Below are 20,227 nucleotides of genomic sequence, written 5' to 3' on the forward strand. Positions count from 1 at the left end.
CCACAAGCCCACTGTTACTCATTCTCCATTAGATTATGTGCAGGCATTCAACCAGTACATGAGCATAATGTTTTAAGCCAAGACTGTTGTTTTACATTATAGAAACTCATTGAACCAAAGTTCACATATATAATCCTCAGTGTACTCAAGAACACACGAACTGCTTGATGTGAACTATTTTTATATGCTGAGAGGCAGAAGAGCCCAAGGAGTTGCGTTGCATTCTGGCTGGGACTAACTCCCAGCTCTACCACCAACTGACCTTGAACAAATGACTTTGTGCCTTAGTCTCCTCATCTGCCAGTTAGATAATAGTGCCTCCCTCACATGCTGGAAGCGAAGAGTCCTAAGATACAGACCAGTGCCTGCCATTTGATAAACACTTTGTAATTACCTGCAGAAGTCTGAAGGGTTCCCTGAAGGCTATGTAGACAGAATCAGTTTTTATTGCATGTTATCACTGTGTAAATGACATTGTCAAGGCTGTAGTAATTCGGGGAAGGGATTAATTTCAGCAAGACTTGAGTCAAGGAAACCAGGTAAGAGGCCGCTGTAAGAATGCAGGCAAGAAATGATGAGATTTGAACTATATGGCAGGTGATGGTGAGATTGAGGTAAGTGAAAAATCACTGCTGTGGCTGTGTCTGGTGACGCGGATCACCATTTGGCTGTGGGAGTTGACGGAAGGACTCACAAAGGACTCCCATGGCTCAGGCTCAGACGACATTCTCTACGGTAGGATAGGGAAAAGGAGGTGTTCCAAAATCTCAAGTGCCTGCATGCATCCAAGAGGAAATGCCCAGGAAGCAGTCCATTAGCACTCAGGAAGAGCTGGACTGCAGAGACCTCAAACCCGGCAGCATACAGAATAGCTGAAGTCAAGTAGATGACAGATTTGCTCTTACCCTCTTTTTCAATGATCGGGCAATCAAAGCTCTTCTGTTCTACCCCAGACTAGAACACATCATCTAATGCAGTTCTGAGCATTAAAGGGAAACCATATTGAAGAGTTCAACCTTGAAGTTAATTGCAAAGTTTACTGCAGATGGCTAATGTTTCAAAGGTAAAATCTGTTTTCTAAGTGATCTGGGTAAAAACATGAACATGAGTCCCTGGTGCCACATTTCCCATCACGTATCACAGAATTGCCAGTGATAGGCCCTTCCTTTGCCTCCTGGGGACTATTGTGGTTATTCAACTTTAAGACCTTGCAGGAAGAACCACAGTTATTTCTCTCTGGGGTCTTACTCAGAGCAAGCAACGTGGAAGTAAATAGTCACTAAGGAGGAACAAGGAGAAATAAACAAGCTTTTAGCCAAATGTATGAACAATTCACATTTTAAAAAAACTGACCAAAATTTTACAAAAATTATGAATCAAGGACAATAACACCACCCTGTTGTGGCTTATAAACTAGCTGTTCCCAATATAAAGGAGGGTGCGTTTGATTATATGCTGATTTCTGCATGTAGTTGTTAAAGACTGTTTCAGGCAGAGAGAACACCAAACCAGAAGTGAGAACTAGGGTCAAGGCCCAGTTCTGCCAATGCCTAATGATGTAATCTTGGACCTACCTTCTATATAGGATAGAGGGTAGCTCTTCTTGCTCCTAGTGTTCCAGAATTCTGCAGTCAAAAGAAAGCATTTAATGAAACTACTCTCTGAAAAATCATTTTTAAGGGACCTAAAGTCTTCCTGTCAGTCAGAAATTTTTTTTTTTTTTTTTTTTTGCCTCAGAAGGCTCACCAAGTAACATAAATATTGGAGAAATCAAAGCCTTGTTCCTACTATAGTCTTAGTAAATGCCTACTGCATGCTTTATGAGATGCTTTTTATGAACTTGCCTTTAAATATAACAGCCGCCTCAGTAGAAATGGTGGGATGTTATCCTTTTTTACAGAAGGGAAGATTGAGGCTTATACAAGGTAGGTGACTTGGCGGAGGTCACGGTCCGATAAGCTCCAGTTTGGCCCATGATTCTCTGACCCTATAGTCTAAGTTGCTTCACCAGCAGTTTATTTTCAGATCAAAAATTGTACTCTGGAAGGAACTCCAGGTGAGGAAGATTAAAAATCAAACCATTACCATCTTTCAGTGTCTCACCATCAGAGTGGAGCCAAACAGCACCCCCGAGGACCTGTGCTCTTCCAGTCTCATCCCTACAGTTCTCACTCCTAAACTGCTGAGACAGGAGACATACACCACCAATTCCAGACCGCTGTGTGCATACCTTTAAATATACAGCAAAATCAGATTTCAAAAGACACTTAAAAATGTATTGCAAAATGTACAGCATTTATTCACATACAGACAAAAAGGCACAAATTCTACTAAATAGTTCAACAAAAAAATACAGCTGTCCTCAACTAGTTTTATAAATACTTTCAAAAAGGGGGTAGAAATAAATACAGGATTGGGCCATAATATAAAATAGTCATCTCTACATATACTTTGTTTAATTTCTGATTTTTAACTCTTCATGCACCTTTTTTTTTTTTTCCAATTTTAGCTGAATGGACACCAAGCTAGGCACATAGTGAAAAATCCTCTGTACAAGGTTACAAATGTAATGACAAGTTTGTCCATTTCAAAATAATTAAGATTTGTACACAACACATAGAACCCTTCATTTCGATTTTGTGTTTATAACCTAACAAATGACATTCCAGGCAACTTTACAAAAGTTTAACTAGCCTACATTTTGACATAATACATTGATCATAATCAAAGATATTTCTTGGTCAGGATGCACAAGGAAAGATAAAGCTGAAAAGAAAAGAAGAGCAAATGGTTCCACACTAATAGAGTGCAAGTGAGTGGGTGGGTGGGTAGGTGGGCTGCTGCTTATGGCCGCCTCATACAGAGTTCCCAGCAGGACGTGGACTAACTTACAAAGCTATCATTACACTGTCAGAGAAACCGTGCTCTATACCATTTGCATTTCAAAGCAGGAATAAAAAGTGTGGGCTTTTTATTTTTTGTGTTTTGTTTTTGTGTGGGTTTTTCTTTATTTTTTTGTTTTGTTTTGGTTATTTTTTGGTTCAGCATAACTTGGAACTTTGAAAGCTTTTCAACCTAAATGTGGGGAAAAAACAGGTAAGGCATTATTTTTGCACAAAACTAGCATTCCTAAATAGTGCAAATGAATCTGGTACCTCTTAAAATGGTGAGAGGTCATATACTTACTAAAATTTAGATTTTCTTTCTATGGCTTGACAAATCACCCCTCTATATATTCTACTCTCACCCAGAGCTGTTGCTATGGTCAAAAAGTTAACTGTGAAAAGTGTGTCCATCTCCTTCCATATCCAGCAAAAAGGTTTTTTGCTCATATGCAAAAAATCTCCTTCCATATCCAGCAAAAAGGTTTTTGCTCATATGCAAAAAATCTAATGTTTAAATTACTAGTCAGTGTACAACTTGGATCCATTAGGAAACTCCTAATATCTGTAGCAACAGCTTATCTGGGGAGCAGTCTTTCAAAATGAGCCCCATAGCTCAAAAATAGTCAATCTAAAAACCTGGGTCATTCTTTCCCTTCCCCTGAATTAGCTACTAAAATGTATTTGAAAAGTTAAGACTTGGTTTGAAAATGTCATACATACAATGGGGATGCATCAGATCTACTATTTGATCATCCGATAAAACTTGCATAGCAAGATGGAATTCAATAAGCCTTTTTTGCTGTTGACAATCACCTGGAAGACTTGAAAGGTAACTACAGAACTCAAAGCATCACTCATTAAGTATCAGAATGTCCCTGCCACATGGAAACAGATGTATAAATGAATCAGGAATCTGAATACTGATATTAACAAACTAAGGATAATTTAGGGGAAGTTGGGCTTTTTCCAAGTGCCCATAATTCTAAATCTCATTGCTATTTAAACTTTCCTTCTCTTAACTTTGATTCACAACTACATTGAATTCCAAAGAAAATTAACAGGACCTTAACACTATCCACTGTCTTAATACATACGCACTGCAGTGAGTGCAAAAACAGAACATTGTACTCAAATTTAATGCTAAATTCATTATTGCTGATAACTTACTAGTTATTGCCATTTGCAATTAGAAAGTCCAAGTTACGAATCGGAGCTTAAAACTCTGACTCCAGGAAACCTATTACACTTCAATCTCTTTCCCGTATAACCTTGGTCAATGGTAAGAGGTTATCGCAACTTATTGCCTTTCTATTATTTTTAAAATATAACTTTTTTTTTCCTTTTTTTTTTTTTTTGTCTTTTCCTTTTTCTTAAGGAATCTGTTCATGTTGGAAGCCCAGACTCCCCAACATATGCACTAGTGGTTGGCTCTGGGCTGTTATATCACCAGAGTCTGGAAGTTCATTGCTTGAACTTGAACAGCCATTAGTATTGTTGGAAGCCAGATGGCCAGGTATCTCCAAAGGCCAGGGAAATCCCAAGCTGGCCCAGAAGGCAGTGACTAGGGAAGAGGAAGGTCAAGGGGACTGGTAAACTTGGAATCAACTGCCCTTTCCCACAGAACTTTCTAACAGCTTCACTCTCTACCAGTCCCATTCCCACAACACATTCAAGTGCTTCAGGCAACAGGCCCTCGCTACATTTACCCCAGATCTCAAGCTGCAGCAGCTCTACCCTGTCCCTTCAGATCTCCCAGTAAGAAACTTTGTTAAAATTCTCTTCCCCATCTGCGATTATTATAATTTACACATGAATTCCCCAGAGTTACTGAAGCTTCAGAGCTGCTGCCTAGAACTAGAATGCAACAAAAAAACAGCCTTGTGGGCCAAAGTATAAACAGGATTTCAAGTTCTACCAGTCCTAGAAAGTAAGTTTTATGGGCTAATAAACGGTACATGAGGGTTTCTCAAGAACTGCATCTGATTCCGCTATTTAGGTAACCGAGAGTTTGTGCTTTGGGAAGGATACAGAGGGCAGTAAGAACTCATGAGGCTTCTGTGAGCCTTGCCCTCTTTAAAGACTTATTTCATTCATTCTTATTTTAGTGTTTAATTCAGCCTCTAGTCTTAGTGGTGTCTTACGGTTACAGTCTACTCTTGTGTTTCCTCAACAAGTTGCAGATAACACATTCTCACAATAATGACTTATAAATGATTCTGAAAAAAAATTCAATCTGACTTGCAAGTAAATGTGTTTGCGTAGCTCAGGAGTGATGGGTTTCTGCGTGTCCCCCGCGTCAGAGCTCCCATCTAGCAACTCCGGGACAAGCCCGCGGTGCTCCCACCATCTGTTTCATCAAGAGGCCAAGATGCTTCTCCTGATAATGTCTGTCCTCCTGTTGATGGTGCTGCTGGCATGAATACATTTCTTTTCTGATGCCTCGCTCTCTGAGTCACTCATCTCTACGTCAGGGACATACCCGTCATTCTCATTGTCAGATTTTAATTTGTTTTTGGCCCTTTCCTTGGCTGGAACCCGGCCTAAACCCAGATAGGGGTAGTCTGAGTGCTGGTGGCAGGCCCCCTCGTGGGCCTCTCCCTGCTGCTGCCGTTCCCCCTTCTTTGGAATTCGGAATCCTCCCCAGTTCTTCACCGGGCTGGCAGGCGTTGTAGGCACTTTGACTGCGGTCTGGTTACAGTTTACTCTGATTAGGGAGCCATTGCACTTGGGCACTATCTCCTTCCTCGTGCCAGGTGCTGACTGACCCCCTCCAGGGGAGGTGGCAGCTCGTGTGCTGTCCAGGTGCCTCTGGGACACGTCTGTGGACCTGAGAGGCTTGTGACTCTGTTTACAAGGTCTGTCCTTTAAGTCTCCCTTACTGAGATCACAATGGAAGCGATGGTCTCTTCTGTCCCCGTGGTGGTCGGGCACCACCACACCATTCTTCTGTTGTGCCGACAGGAGACGCGCTTCTGCAAAGGTCTTTTCAAAACTCAGAAAGCTCTCTGGGACCACCACCCCCTCCCTTCTACCACACAGGTCTGGCTGCTTCAGCAGGGCTTTGCCTCCGCTCCCAGTGCTGTTCTGCAGTGGATCTCGCTTATGGGACTTTTTCAGCGAATGAACCAAGGAAGTACCCATTTGCTTCCTAAAGAACGCAGAATGCCACTTCAAGTCCTCTATCTTGGGAGCATCAGGGCCCACAGAAGGACTGTTGAACAAAAGCATGTTTTCCAGTGAGGAGGAGGAGCAGGAAGAAGAAGGCACACCTATGGACATATAACAACAAAGAAAGAAAAATTACTGAAGCACATCCAGAACAATTAAATTCTAGACCCTTGGCATGGCCCTGTTAATGCAAACTTCCCACTCCAAGGTATGATATACAATCACCACATTTATCAAAATTTGGTTTTTCATATAAAGATATTACCTGCCTTGAGAATCTGCATTCGATCTGCATACTCCATTCAATGTACTCTTACTTTCTAAAATAGATGAAGCTCACAAACTTTTTCATGAAACATTTTTCTAAGAAAAATATTTTCTGGGCACCTGGGGGCTCAGTCGGTTGAGTGTCGACTTCAGCTCAGGTCATGATCTCATGGTTTGTGAGTTCAAGCCCGGCATCAGACTCTGTGCTGACAACTCGGGAGCCTGGAGCCTGCCTCAGATTCGGGGTCTCCCTCTCTCTTCCCCAACCCTGCTCGCTCGCTCTCTCTCTCAAAAATAAATAAACATTAAAAAACATATTTTCAGGACACCTAGGAGGCTTAGTCGGTTAAGCTTCTGACTTCAACTCGGGTCACAATCTCCTGGTTCACTTCAGTTCCTGGGTTCAAGCCGAGCCCCCGTGTAGGGCTCTGCGCTGACAACTCAAGAGCTTGGAGCCTGCCTCAGATTCTGTGTCTCCATCTCTCATTCTCCCCCTCTCATTCTCTCCCTCTCCCTCTCATATAAAACATTAAAAAAAGATTTTTTCCTCTCAAAGACGAATCCATGCCAAATCCATCTGGTGGGCAAGCACGGCCCCTGCCCTTGCCCCTGGTTAGTCACCTGCCTCCCTCCAAGCCAGCACCATAGGAGAAGGCAGTAGGGCTCCACAGTTTCCTTCTCCAAAGCAACTATACCCTCACAGGGCCATAGTGAGGGTACATACATGTAAGTACATGAAATGAGAAAGGAATGGGTTTAAAATCATTCTTGACGCATAGTAAATGTCTTTTAAAATGTTTACTATTATATGCAAAGCCCACTTGTGCAATTAAACTGAATTGTCATCCAACATGAGGATAGGTTAAAATGGTGTTTTTCATGTATTTTTGATGTAAATCACAGTAACTAAATTTCACAATGCAACCCTATAAAAGCTCACATTTCATGAAATCATACTGGCCTTCACCACGCAATGTGGCACTCTTAACATCTTATATTCTATTTCACTTGCTTTTAATGCTGGTGGGTGATCCACTGAATTCATCTCACAACCAACTAATGACTCATAATCCTCAGTGTGAACAACCCTGAATTCGGTAACACCGGAGTTCATTACAAGAACCACGTTTCTGCAAGAGCCTACAGGACATCTGTAAAGAGCCAGGTTCATGTTTTGTCTCCCATAAAGTATAAACCACCAGGAAACCAAGGCTTTGCCAGGCAGGACCCTACATGAGACGTCACTGTGCGTGTCCAGCACAAGGACACTGCACATAAACAGAACAGAGCTGGCAACTCTAAACATGAACCTGTTACGGACGGCCACAGGGGAGGGGCTTACAATATGCTGGGCTGGAGAACTCGTGCTTTCTCAAGAATCAACTGTTAGGCCCAACCTTCACACCACATTTCTTTTCCTCAGTCACCTGCTGTGGGAAAACCAAGGTAAGGGGGACTGACATCCTCTAATCTCTGATTTCCATCTCCTTGGGATCCAGGTCTCTGAAAAGCCTTTGTCTCACGACCTCCCATGAGCATGGTCTCCTCTGAGGACACGCTCATCCGCTCATCCGGCAGAAAGGCCCTTGCTCATTCTCCAATTCATACACCAGAGTGTAAACCGCAGACCCTGACTGACACGTAGAAGTCATGGCCGCTGCCTCCACTTCACCTGAAGCTATCTATCTCACGAGACAGGAGATCCACTTGGGGCATGAGTAAGAACACAACTGAAAGTCTAAAACTGGAAAAGGGAAAAAAAAACAAAAAACAAAAAACCAGGCATCCTGAAGGTTTTGCCTTCGTTCCCTGTGGCACCCTGCAGTTAGATTAATGTTGCTTTCAACCCATCAGACTCAGTGTGGTTCATATCTCAGAGGGATGGGAGGGTTTGTTTACCTTCTGTGGAACAGCAGTAGGATCTCATTACAGCCCTGTTACACAAAACACCTCCTAACCTGGGTAAGAATCTCAATCATTTACCCAAGTAAAAACCTCAGCCATGAAATGCAAAAAGCTGCCTGCAATATCCATGAAAAATGACCCTTAAGTGAAATCAGATGAAAACGCTCTTTACAGCTTGTGTTTATAGGCAATCACTCATTACATAACAACTTAACAAGAGTCACAGAAAGCCCTCCAATGGCAAAACTCCACAGGCACAACCCACATTAATGACCCTGCGCAAAAGCAGCTCTGACAGCTTGGCCTCTGCCGGCTGGAAGCTGGCCGATGGGCACCAGACAGCCTTCCAAGTGGGCTGTTTACATAAGGACGCAACGCAATGGCAAGGGATAAAATAGATCCCACTTATTTGCATTTAAGTAGGAATAATGAATGAATGAAAAGTTCACTTGAAAGAATCTGAATCACTTATGAACCCTACTTAGAAAAACTTATTTAAAAATAAGTTTAACAACTATAAACTCTAGCTAATGGTACATCTGTAAATTATTTATTCTCAGGAAGAAAATATCTAGGTTAATGTTAGTAAGTTAATGCCGTTAGTATTAACTATGTAACACCTCAAGAAAATCATTCAAAACTCCCTAAGCTTTTTTTTCTTTGTTCAGCTGACCAATTTACCTCTCTAGTTCCACACATCTGGTTAGCTTTTGGTAAACCAGAATTTGGATTTCCCTGTAAAATAGGATATAACAACATCCTTGTTGTTTCTACATGTCAGTCATCTAGAGACTAAAAGCCACAGAAGCAGGAAAAGCCAGCGTCTGTGTCTGTGGCAGCATGAAGGAGCACTGTGAACACGGGCAGAGCAGGGCCACCAGACCCGCCCAACACTTCCTTCTCTGAAACGCTTACAATGCTGGCTTTGCAGGGCTTATATTCACAGTGTTAGGACTCCATTAAAGGTCGTGGTTCTGAACTGAGCCCCTTTATAGATCAAGAGTCTGAGACAGGTTCAATGACTTGGCCAACTTTGCACTCCACCTCCAAGTCTCCGAAGTGCTCTCCAGAATGGAGCAAGTTCCCCTTTCCGCTTCGCCTAGCCCAGAGCAATGAAATCACTAAATAAGTCAACACTTGATGTTGAATCTCAAAAACATTCAAAATTCCACTTACACCAAAAAGTACACTGTGAACGTTATCTAAATATGGATGTGTGTCTTAAGAACAACAGTCTTAAGATACCTTATTTATGTTACAGATAGATCCAAAGGCTAGATAACCCATAAGTCTTTGCAGGTGTCCCCATGACACTTTACACTTATCAAGTGCTTTGCAATACAATGTAGAAGTTGCTGTTTTGCTTGCATATCACAATAGCTCCCAGTAGGAACCTCGAGATACCTCCTTCACATTACACATGAGGAAATGGGGGAGCCTCCAAACACTTAGATTTGCTTGTGTTTGGCCTGTAAGGAGAGAATTTAAGATTCGACCTCTCATTGAGGTCAAATTCATAGCCCTTTTCCCTATACCATGATGCTTCAAATGCCAGAAGATTTTCTTAAAAGTCTGTGCTTCTCAGATTCTCCAAAATTGAAGAAACTTTTTTTTTTTCCTTAACAGAATGTTAAGGTTTACAAACCCCTGCACTACTGTTTGACCTACAAGAGCTTAATGCATACCTGAAACTCTTTCTTGCTCCAAGAGCTTAGTGTAAAGATTGAATATCTGTTCCTGGACTTTGCACACAGATCGCTTAATCTTTTCCCTGCGGGTCACCATGTAAGTGAGGTTCCGAACCTAGAACGTAGAGAATAAAGATTCTAAGTAAGCAATACATTATAACGGTACTTTGGTGCTTTTGTTTCTTTTTTTTGTTACATAAGAAATTTGTCCTGCTGGGGCCTTGGATGACATCTGAAATCAAGATGTACTTTAAACACTTTATCCACTCTCCTTTGGGGCTGCTAACTAGGATTCCACATATACCCCTCAATGCAGGAGGAAACACAGAAAAGAGTTAGGCTGTAGGAGGAACTCAAATAAAAGCCCTGCCCTCCCCCACCAACCCCAGCCTTGAGACTCATCCCCAACGGGGAAGACTGCTGGGGTCTCTGTCCAGATTTGTCATCTTTTGCCCAAAGGGCTCTGCTTACCACCCCTTGGTGTCCTCTCTCCACCAATTCTATTATTTAAGGATTTAGAACAGTGCAGAAGCCACTTAATCAAGCATCTTCTGAAGATGGAATTGATAAGCACAGAGTCAAGGGCTACCACAGGAGGAACACCCCCCCCCAAAAAAAAATTATCCCTGCACAGAGCCCACTAGAAGACCAAACGGTCACCAGGAAACCAAGTAAACTCTGTCAACTGGACAGTATCTGAAATGTGAGCTCACAGGTAGCTAATGTGTTCCTACAGAGCGTGAAGCTAGGATTCCCTACTCACTTTGCCACTGACAAGCCATCAACATCTCAAGGCCACCTCATGTACCACTCGAAGAACTGACACTGCTCTTGTCCAGAATCACCTGTAACTAAAGGGACCCAGGTGCTAAGAGCTACACTTTGTATCCAATGGCAGGCACTGGAATCACGTGCATATGCCCACTAACAAATATGATCTAGTCAACACCTAAATTTGTTCCGTTTTTAAAGCCACCCATGATCAGGTGATATGAAAACAAAACTCAATAGATCCCCCTTAAATCCTTCAGCCCTCAAACCTACTGGGAAACCAGACTAGATTACTGCACCTGAAAACATTAATGTCAAATGCAACACACCAGAGATACAGTTAAACTTCTTCAGGAAGATGAAGACAAGATACCCTAAATAGCTGTGGTGGAGTGAAGGGACGCTGCATCCCGTCAGCTCTCTCCATCAGGTCTTCCGTCCAAGGTAGGACTAAACTCCCCTAAAAACTTAGAGGTCTTCGTGAGGTTTGGGCAATCCCTTTCCCTGACCCCTTTCCTGAAATGGTCAAGTTTGAGTCACCAACCTTTTCTTCTGTAAGAATGGCAACAAGCCACATACACAGGACTGCACTCCCCTAGGGGGTTCCAGTCCTTTTGGACCCTTACAATTCCAGGTGTTCTTTCTGGAGTTGTATTCAATCAAAGCAGTGATGTTTGCAAGAGGACAGGAGGCATAAAAAGAACAGTTTGGCATAAAAAGAACAGTTTGGCTGGCTTTCACATTTGCATCATGGTGCAGTTTCCTGACCTAATACCAGGTCACCAAGTCAGCATGGACTATTTAGGATCTTCCTAACATCTCTCTTCTTGAGGTATAGACGTGTGCGTGTGCGTGTGCGTGTGGTCTTAGAATTAAAGACCCGAAAATACTATTTTGGTGTAATTTACCCTGGTTAAAGTCCACTGTGACAGCCTCAGAGCCCCTGGCCAGGAAGTAGGTGTTTATAAAAATCATGACCAGTTTGGGGATAGAAGTGGCTAACAGGCTATGGTCTTTGATAAATATTGTTGTAACCCAAGGAGGATATTAACAGTGGAATCTCAAAAAGAGGAAGAGGCAAGACTTAGATCTGTATCACAGATTCAGAACTTCTGGAGAACAGAACAGTTTTTACATCAAGACAAGGAATCTGACTTCTGGAAATAGGAAATGGAAACAAATTCTGACATCCTAGGAGCAGATGATTCCTCTTCTTTTCAAGTCAGGTGAACACCCAAGATAACTTCCATCTCCCTTACTTGAAATTATGTATGAAAACCGAGTACCCAAGCTTCACATAGTATTTAAATTGAATTTTGCTAACTTCAACCACTACCCCCAGGAAAGGCTTTCACCCTGGCTGATAAGTAGGCAAATTCTATTTCCCATGATCTCTGATGAGAAACCTCTTCCTCTAACCCCAAAAAGCTAAGGCCAGGGCAGATTTTCAGTGGAACAAACCAGCCCATGAATAAGCCAGACCTAGCTGACCACATTTAGAGCAGCAAGCATCCTAAACTGTCTTCTCTCCCTTATGCACAGACACTCCTCACACAGCTTCCATCAGCAGACCCTGGATGTAGGGCTGAACCGAGGCTTTATCCTCAAAACATACCCTGCGCATGGCCCTTCCTGTGCGCTGCTCAACTAAATGTCCTCCCCTGCTTACGAAAACAAAGCCAGTTCATGAAAGCAGTCTCAAACCATGTTAAACCAGAGTTCAGCTTTCCCCCAAAAGCAATGGTTCTCAAACAGAAACACGTGGGGACCCTAAAACACAGAATGTTGGCCCTGACCCCATTTCTGGAGTCAGAGGTAGGATCCAAAACTTGGCACTTCTTTGAAGTGTCCAGGGAAATGTTGCTGCTGGCTGGGGCCCACACACAGAACCACTGCCCCCAGGAATCCAAGAATGGTTTCAAGGGGTTTTCTTCAATGCCAAAAACACTGCTAGCAACACTAAAGCTTAAGATGCCTTTCGTCTAGGAACAGCTACAGCCTCTACCAGATTTTCAAAGGTGATCATTCCACTGTGTTGAGTAGGATAGGATCCCAGGGGCTGGCCCCTTACAATGAGCCAGCCACAAATGCACAGGTAGCATGTCTTTATCTGTGGAAGTACTCATTTCTGGATGTTTACTGAATCTTTTAAAAGACATCTAGGCGAAAGGAACCCCACCAGAGTGAGTGGCAGCCTTGGGAACTTGACATAGCCACGAACCACACATAATTGATGTCTTCTTAAAGATGCGGGTTCCCAAGCCCTCCTAAAATCTAAAATCCATGCCTGCCACCTAACTTTCTGATCCAGAATTGTACCCAGATGTGCAATGCCCCCAAGGTGTGTATTTGCAAAAAAAGAGCTGTTACCATTACCGTTCATCAGTGGTTTGCATTTGTAATGAAGTCTACTTATTTGTCAGTTTGGGATTGACCACAGCCTTGATCATAGTCCCGTGCATGCTCGGATTCCTCATACCTGCTGTGAACTACTACTGTGTGAATTAGACAGAGACCCAACTTAATTGAAAAACAAAGTAATTTGTTATTTGTTCTGGTTACCGTTTCCCTGATGAGCCTTTGGCCTGACATACACTTGTGGTCTATAATTACAAAGAACTGTGCAGCTCTCAGGGGCACAGCAAAGATTTCCATTTTTAAAGCCTCTACCATTGCAGGCCTCATGGTAAATTCTGGAAGATATATTTTTCATTATAATAAGCCCATTTAAAACCGACACTAAATTCCCTAAGATCTCTTAAGCTTTTAATAAAGTAAAAGTAATGCCACACACACACACACAAAAATCCTGATTTATTCCCTGTTACTCATACATCATTGGTATCATTCTACTTAAAATCAACAGTGAGGACTCCAAAAAAAAAAATTGTTCAGAATTGAATTATAAGTGCGTGTTAATCTGAGTAACTTAAGTACAGAAAAGAGTTAGTACACCACAATCATTTTCTACACTTTTATTTTGTGGTGATTGTGAGACAAACACAGTCCAAACATTTAGACTTCTCGTCCTCCCTCCTGAGGACTATCTGACTCCATAGCTCATGCACCCCAAGTACAGCAGTTGTCAGGCTGGGATAATGGCTTCCCACCAGGATTCCAGTTTATCCTTCTGAATCCCTTTCTCAGCTCTTAACAAAAATGCCACACACACGTGGTCGAGGCGAGGTCTTCTTTACACTCACCACCAGGGGGGGCACGGCAGCACAAGAGCCTCACAAACACGCCTCCCCGCTTCTGCCTGCCTCTCCTGCTCAGCCTCCGCCTGAATCTGGAATCCTAGCTTGGTCAAGGGAGGGGTATTATAACAGCTGGCCTTTGGGCAGTCAGTCTCGTACTAGAAAGATCTCTAATGAACACGTAATACTTTCACTCTTCTGCCATCTGCAACAGGGCCATGCAGGTCTCCGTGAGATCTGGATCTTTGGCTTAATACACCTCCTATTTATCCCTATTCCTTGCCTACACTCTCCTTTCAAATCATCTACGTGTCAGATCCTCTCCCAGACAGATGAATCACTCCCTACTAATAAGTTAGGTGCTTGGGGGAGATGCGTTAACTGTTTCAGGCCACTTGGGTGCCCTTCAGTGCAGGATGCTTCAGGCCAGAGAGCCTCAGTCCCATCTCCTGTGCACTAATGAATTCAACAGTAGCTGGCCGTCAGGGGAGTTGACACAAAAGGTGCTCTAAGATGTAGCCCCAATTAGCAAACCTCAGTCAGAGAGTACCTACAGGGAGCAGGAGACCCTGGAGGGAAGAGAGCCCACTCCTAATTATTCCAGTAGCAGGAAGGGAGGTCCAGACTGGGACTCCAAAGGTAATGGAGAACTGGGGAGGCACAAAGCAGCAAATAGTTGAGGGAAGTGCCATCAGCCGAGGCTCCAGCCAGCCAACAGCCACTACATTCAGCAATCCAGTAGTGTGATAAACTAGTGTACTGAGCATTACAAGGGGCTCCTCAGACAGATCAGATACCCCTGTGCACCAGGTATCCCACCCCACACCTGCACAGACACACATGGACATGGACACATGAGCACACACACTCAACATACAGACACTGCCTCAGTGATGACTTAGCACCTCGTTGCCCGGAGTACCCGCTGGAACAGATATGCACGTGTATAGAAGTTCATGCACACACATCAGCACCCACAACCTGCTCTCCTCCGTGACAGTACCGGGAATGTACCTGTGAATCAGCCAAGAAATGAAGGTGGGCCAGAGAGGCAGTGCTTAGCTCTCCTTGATGAGCACGTTACAAGCACCCAGTGTTTCCCCGGGTTGAACAAGAGAGCTCCCTACTTCTGTCCACCCCCACCATGAATTAAATCCACCTGGTTTTCTAACTCCGTTTGCAAACAATTCTGAGCCAATCCTTTGGTCATTTCCCTGGGGCTCAGTTCCCTCTAGTACTTGAATGAAGGGCGGAAGGGACACACCCCATGTGATCTTACAGAAGAACAATAAGGATTAATGGGAAACTGTTTTTAAAAATAAATCACAGAGAAGCTCCCCACTCTGTGGCAGTCTTACACATATGTACAATGAGTTTACCAGCCCATAAGTATATTGGACCAACACAACCTCATGCTGCAGTATGTACAAGGGTCTGAGAGAAAATGAACTGGCTACCATTCCTTGCTCTGCGCGAGCAGCCGCCTCTTTGCAATCTTCTTTTCTAAGTCACTACAAGGTGTCAGTGTCAATCATTACCCTCTCCAGGTCCTGCCGCAGATGAGTGAACAGCTGCAGCCTCCTAAACAAGACATCTTGCTCCCGCTTCGCTAGATTGTCCTCTTCATCTTTCTTTGGAGTGATCAAGGGCTTGTTGAAGTTGACCTTCCTCTTCAACTTCCAGTACTGGTACAGGAAATCCACTACTTCCTCGGGCAGCCGCAGGGCCCTGGCAACATCCAGCAGGTTGACGAAGGTGTAGAACTCATCTTCCAGCTGCTGCAGCTTCTGCTTTCGGACACTCACCCGGTGGGCCTCTTCTTGATTCTGCTCAAGGCTGGCGAAAGGCTCCAGAGGATTCCGAGGGGAACACTCAGAGGCCCCATTCTCCTGAGCGGCCCCCTCACCAAGGCTCTCCTCGGGTTTTCTATGTGAGCTGTGCTTCGGGCAGTAGGACTTGAACTTAACTTCATCGTTCTCCGCCAAGATGGTCTTCATCTCCAGGCCCCGGTCGAAAGCACAGGTCACGTGGAAGGCCGTGCGGCAGTTCTTCACAGAGCACTGGTAAGAACACAGAGAGGGAGAAAAGAGACAGTTATGGAGCGACGGGGCCAGGGGCCGAAGCCCGAAGCCCCTGTGGGCCAGGCACCCCTCACATGCACACACAGGAAGGGCAGCACCTTGAGCACGTGCCGGAACAGGACGTCCTGCCTGGGTCCACCCTGACACATCGAGTCATGTTTTAAATAAGGTAAGGCTTGGGGTTTAAGGGAAATCATTAGGTGAAAGGTTTTTTGAACCAAACCGTAACTCCTAGAAAAGTAACTACATCCAAAATGCCTCTAAAGGCAGACACAATTATACAGAGGCCACATACAGACAGAGGTGATCTGGGACTCAGATTATACTAAAACGAACATGTGCTCAACATGCAGAGTAAACTTTGAGGAATTAACTGGTGTTCCTAGATCTGAACTCTTTTAAAAGTGTGCTTATATAAAACGCTTGAAAAGAATCTCTTCAGGAAGAATGCCTACTAGTCAGAGTTTTTAAAGGAACATGAATTCTCATTCTTACCCTCAGCCAGGAAGAGCCCAACATAAGTGGGAAAATAAATGGTACAATTCCTCCAAGCAGCCAAGGGCTGCTCAAGACTGAGAAGAATGAATTTTAAAACTCCTGGATGAGTAGGAAAAAAACAGGAGAGAAGAGACTCCAACACAGGAAGCGGGACGAGGTAAGTTCTCCTCACCCTTGAAGAAGCTCCACCAGATGCAGAAGGCTCCCGGGGCCACCACAGGCTCCGCACTGAGACCCATATGTGCCAGGCCTGGCAGCACCAGCGCCCCTAGCCTCCTATGGGCCTGACTGCGGAGCAGCAGAACCATGAAGGTCCCACTTCCTGCAGGTCAGAGGGAGGTTGACCTAGAGACGAGGCACCACCCAGCCATGTCTTCCTTTTCACTAAACACCTTCCCTCTTGCTGTCTGCTCAGGGCTACAATTTAGTGCCTTGATTCAGACAGCAAGCCAGAAGCCCAGCAGGAGGAAAGTCATTAACTTCTTTCCATCTGATCTTGCTGGGCGAATCCCTGGAAGGAGGTTCCTTGCGGTGACTGAAGCCAGTCCCTCAAAAGCAACACTGTATTGTGTGAGGCCAACTGATCCCAGGGCACACCAGAACTGCAGAGAGGAGCAGAACATGGTGGCCCAAGGCCAGCTAAAAAGCTTAATTAAACTCATTCAACAGACCCTGAATCCCAGAACCACAAATGGCAGAGGCTTGAGTTGGGGCTTTTTCCCCCTCATCATTTCAGTATTTAAGAGGTGACTCATTGCCAGCCATGATTTCTTCCATTTTTATAAATCCTCTTATACCAAGAAGTACAGAAAATCCAGCTCCCTTCACCATTCCCATTAGAAACACTTACAGCATATGAACTAACATAAATCTGTAATTTTACCTATAAATAACCTCAATTCCAAAAAATGTGTGAAATCAGCTTAAGTGGCAGAACACACACATACACACCTGGCCACTATCATTAAAATACAAAGTGCTCCTCCCTTCTAGCGCACAGCAAGGCAGAAAGTCAAAGTAGGAACAGATGACTGGAGACGCAATCTGGGTCTGGCTTAACCTACCCCTAACCCAGCTCTCAGACCTTAGAGAGGAATGAGCTGCAGCAGATTATTTATACAGAACTTTGTAAAGGCGCCAAACGGCCTTCCTCTGGGTTTTCCTATTCAGGTTGACTCAGCAAACAGATGTTACAGAAACATAAACCAGAGACTCTACAGCTGCAGACATTTCAGAGAGGAATTCTTTAATAAAAATCAATCTATTCTGTGAAGACATGAAAAATCGTCAACCTTACTTGGCCTCTTCTTCAAGATAATGTTCTGGGAAAAGAGAAGTCAGTGGCAACAAAAAGAAGGCATTTTCTTGTTCTCTCTTTAAAAGAGACACAAAGGTCTCATTTGCCCACCTCTCACAAACATTAGTTCAGGACCAGGATTGATGTGCTCAGGAATGGGCATAAACTTTATCCTTGGAAACACATTCGGTAACAAGGAAGGAGATAATTTCCATTTCTCGCGGTCTGCTTCTGCTCATGTCCTGCAAGTGCTCACGCGGGTACGTCTATAGAGAAACACACTCACAGGGTTCTAATGCTTCTTTTTCATTCTGAGGCTTTCTAAAAACTTTTTCCTCCATTTTCTTCCCAGAATGAAGGGCCAGACAGTTTTTGTTGTGTTTTAAACAGATTCTATTCACATGCAAAACCCTGCACTATTTTCAAGGTCTGCAGCCAAATCCCACCAGCTATCTCATGCCTCACCCTCTGAATATTTGTTACCTTTTGGATTCTTGAACTCCAGTGGAGGTGATAATGAAGAAAAGCAGAAATAATAGGCTTACAAAATGAAAAAGTTTTAAAACCTCCAGTCAGTAAATTACTGAAAGGAGATTTATCAGCCAAAATACAAAAAGATTTTGCCCAATGAATTCATTTCTTCAAAACCTAAGACTGGCAGTGTGTATCTGTGCTGATCTGTTGTGTTTTCTACATCAAGAGAGAAGCTACTGATCCTTGCATGTGTCACTGAGACCGAAGAAGAGATGCCAGTGGCCCTGAGCTGGACCTTCTTCTCAGAGGAAGACCTGATCTTACCTTTAGAGCCAATGTCACATACAGCATTGGCAGAAAAAGCATCTTGGTCACCTTAGGTCATGACTCTAAAATGCCAATAACCTGAGGCCCTGAAGTCAACTTCTCAAGCAGAATTTTCAGAAACATGAAAAAGTAGCACACCATTTATATTCCCTCCATAATTCCACCTGAAGATTTTCTACATTTATCTGTGTGTGGACATAGAAAATGTAGGCAAAATTTTAACATAATTGCTTCTCCACCCCCCCCCCGCCACCCCCACCACCACATTCCATCCCACACACCCTAGGTGCCATGAATAATCAGATGTCCAACCCGTACCCAGATAACAGCTTCTGCAAACAACACTTGGTTGGTGCAGCACCTCGTGGGCGTCCCACTATGCAGTTGGTGCTCCAAAGAATCTTCTCTACCAAACGCTGAAGTATTAGCACACCAAGTTGACTTGGAATAGTGCACTTCTAAGGTTTTCAGGCACCCCATGTGTGCACCAAAACAAGCAGTGTCAAGAGGCAGTCACAGAGGCAGGTCTGTCACCAGCTCTTTAAGTGTCGGGGGTGGAGGGAAGGCAGCCAACTCTCCAGTGTCAAGAATGGTTCTTCCCCGAAGGTACCTGCCTGCGTAAAGAGCTGCAATGCCAGGCTTGGGGCAGAAAGGTAGAAACCAGAGACAAACTAGAACTGCCTTACACCTCAGATGGACTTCTGACTTGATCTGTGATTGTTACAGCTGGGGTTCTGGTAACACTGGACACAATCCGCCAGCTAAAATTGTTTATACTGGGCTAGAATCATTCCTCAGCAGCCTCTGAAGAGCTGGGAGAACCCTGCCCTGCTTTCTGGATTCTAGTCCCATCTCCAAATCCTCTAACAGTTCACAGAGCCCTCCCTCATCCAACCCCGAAACAGAGCCATTACCACAGAGAGGATTACCTGTATGGAGGCCCCAAACTTCTCATTGCAGAGGCTACACACCAGTGCCCACCGACTACTGGGGATGTGAGACACCTTCGTGATGGGTTCCATCTTCTCGGGGCTGCCAATGCTCACCTACAGGTCCAAGGAACAGCAAGACAGGGTAGCTGAGGCCATCTGACCAACAAGGACTGAGCATGGTCAACAGAAACTTAAAGATCCTGTTTTCCTGCAGACCGCCGACCTGACAGCAGCAAGGGGCAGACATGCATGCACTCTCCTACAACAGGGAAACCTCTACTTTAGAGCATCTGGACAGTTCAGGGGCCAGCTCTGATCCAGTAGCAGCAGAGAGAGTAGAGAGCCCAGAGCACATGGCCCATGCCCCATGCCCTCCATGCATGGGAGTGGGGGGGAGGGGGAGGAAGGGGAGCTCAGTTGACATACACGTCCCTATTTATAAAACCACGCAGATAACCAATAATATTCACTTCTCACCTGAGTGTCTGACAGCAAAGATGGTTATGTATCAGGACAATACTATCTACTCTATTTCTGGTCCACAATATTTCTGGTTCAGTAGAAACTGAAAATCTTTAAGTAAGTAGTTTGTGAACAATGGAGTAAGTAAATATAAAATAATTTTAGTGCCTCCCTCACTGAAGAAAACCATTCTTTTCAGTCAGAAAAGATTACTACAGTCAAAGTGGAAAATTACCAAGATAAATAAGGTATCCTCTCTGCATTCAGCCTGGATC

At 44.1% G+C, this 20,227-nt stretch overlaps 1 protein-coding gene across 9 annotated transcripts in view; it reads right to left on the bottom strand.

Annotated features, from left to right (window-relative positions):
• Positions 1–2,274: 2,274 nt before the first annotated feature.
• JADE1 (jade family PHD finger 1) overlaps positions 2,275–20,227 on the bottom strand; it is a 58,721-nt gene continuing 40,768 nt past the window's right edge. For all 9 annotated transcript variants that reach the window (XM_039256243.1, XM_039256238.1, XM_039256237.1 and 6 more), the window contains 4 exons: positions 19,488–19,604; positions 15,420–15,941; positions 9,911–10,028; positions 2,275–6,154 (listed from right to left, as the gene is read on the bottom strand). In XM_039256243.1, coding sequence (XP_039112174.1) covers positions 5,241–6,154; positions 9,911–10,028; positions 15,420–15,941; positions 19,488–19,604 — 1,671 coding nt within the window. In that variant the 3' untranslated portion in view covers positions 2,275–5,240. The remainder of the gene's footprint in view (positions 6,155–9,910; positions 10,029–15,419; positions 15,942–19,487; positions 19,605–20,227) is intronic.

Source organism: Hyaena hyaena, unplaced genomic scaffold (assembly GCF_003009895.1).
Source record: "Hyaena hyaena isolate Hyena2069 unplaced genomic scaffold, ASM300989v1 scaffold_563, whole genome shotgun sequence".
Classification (NCBI taxonomy): domain Eukaryota; kingdom Metazoa; phylum Chordata; class Mammalia; order Carnivora; family Hyaenidae; genus Hyaena; species Hyaena hyaena.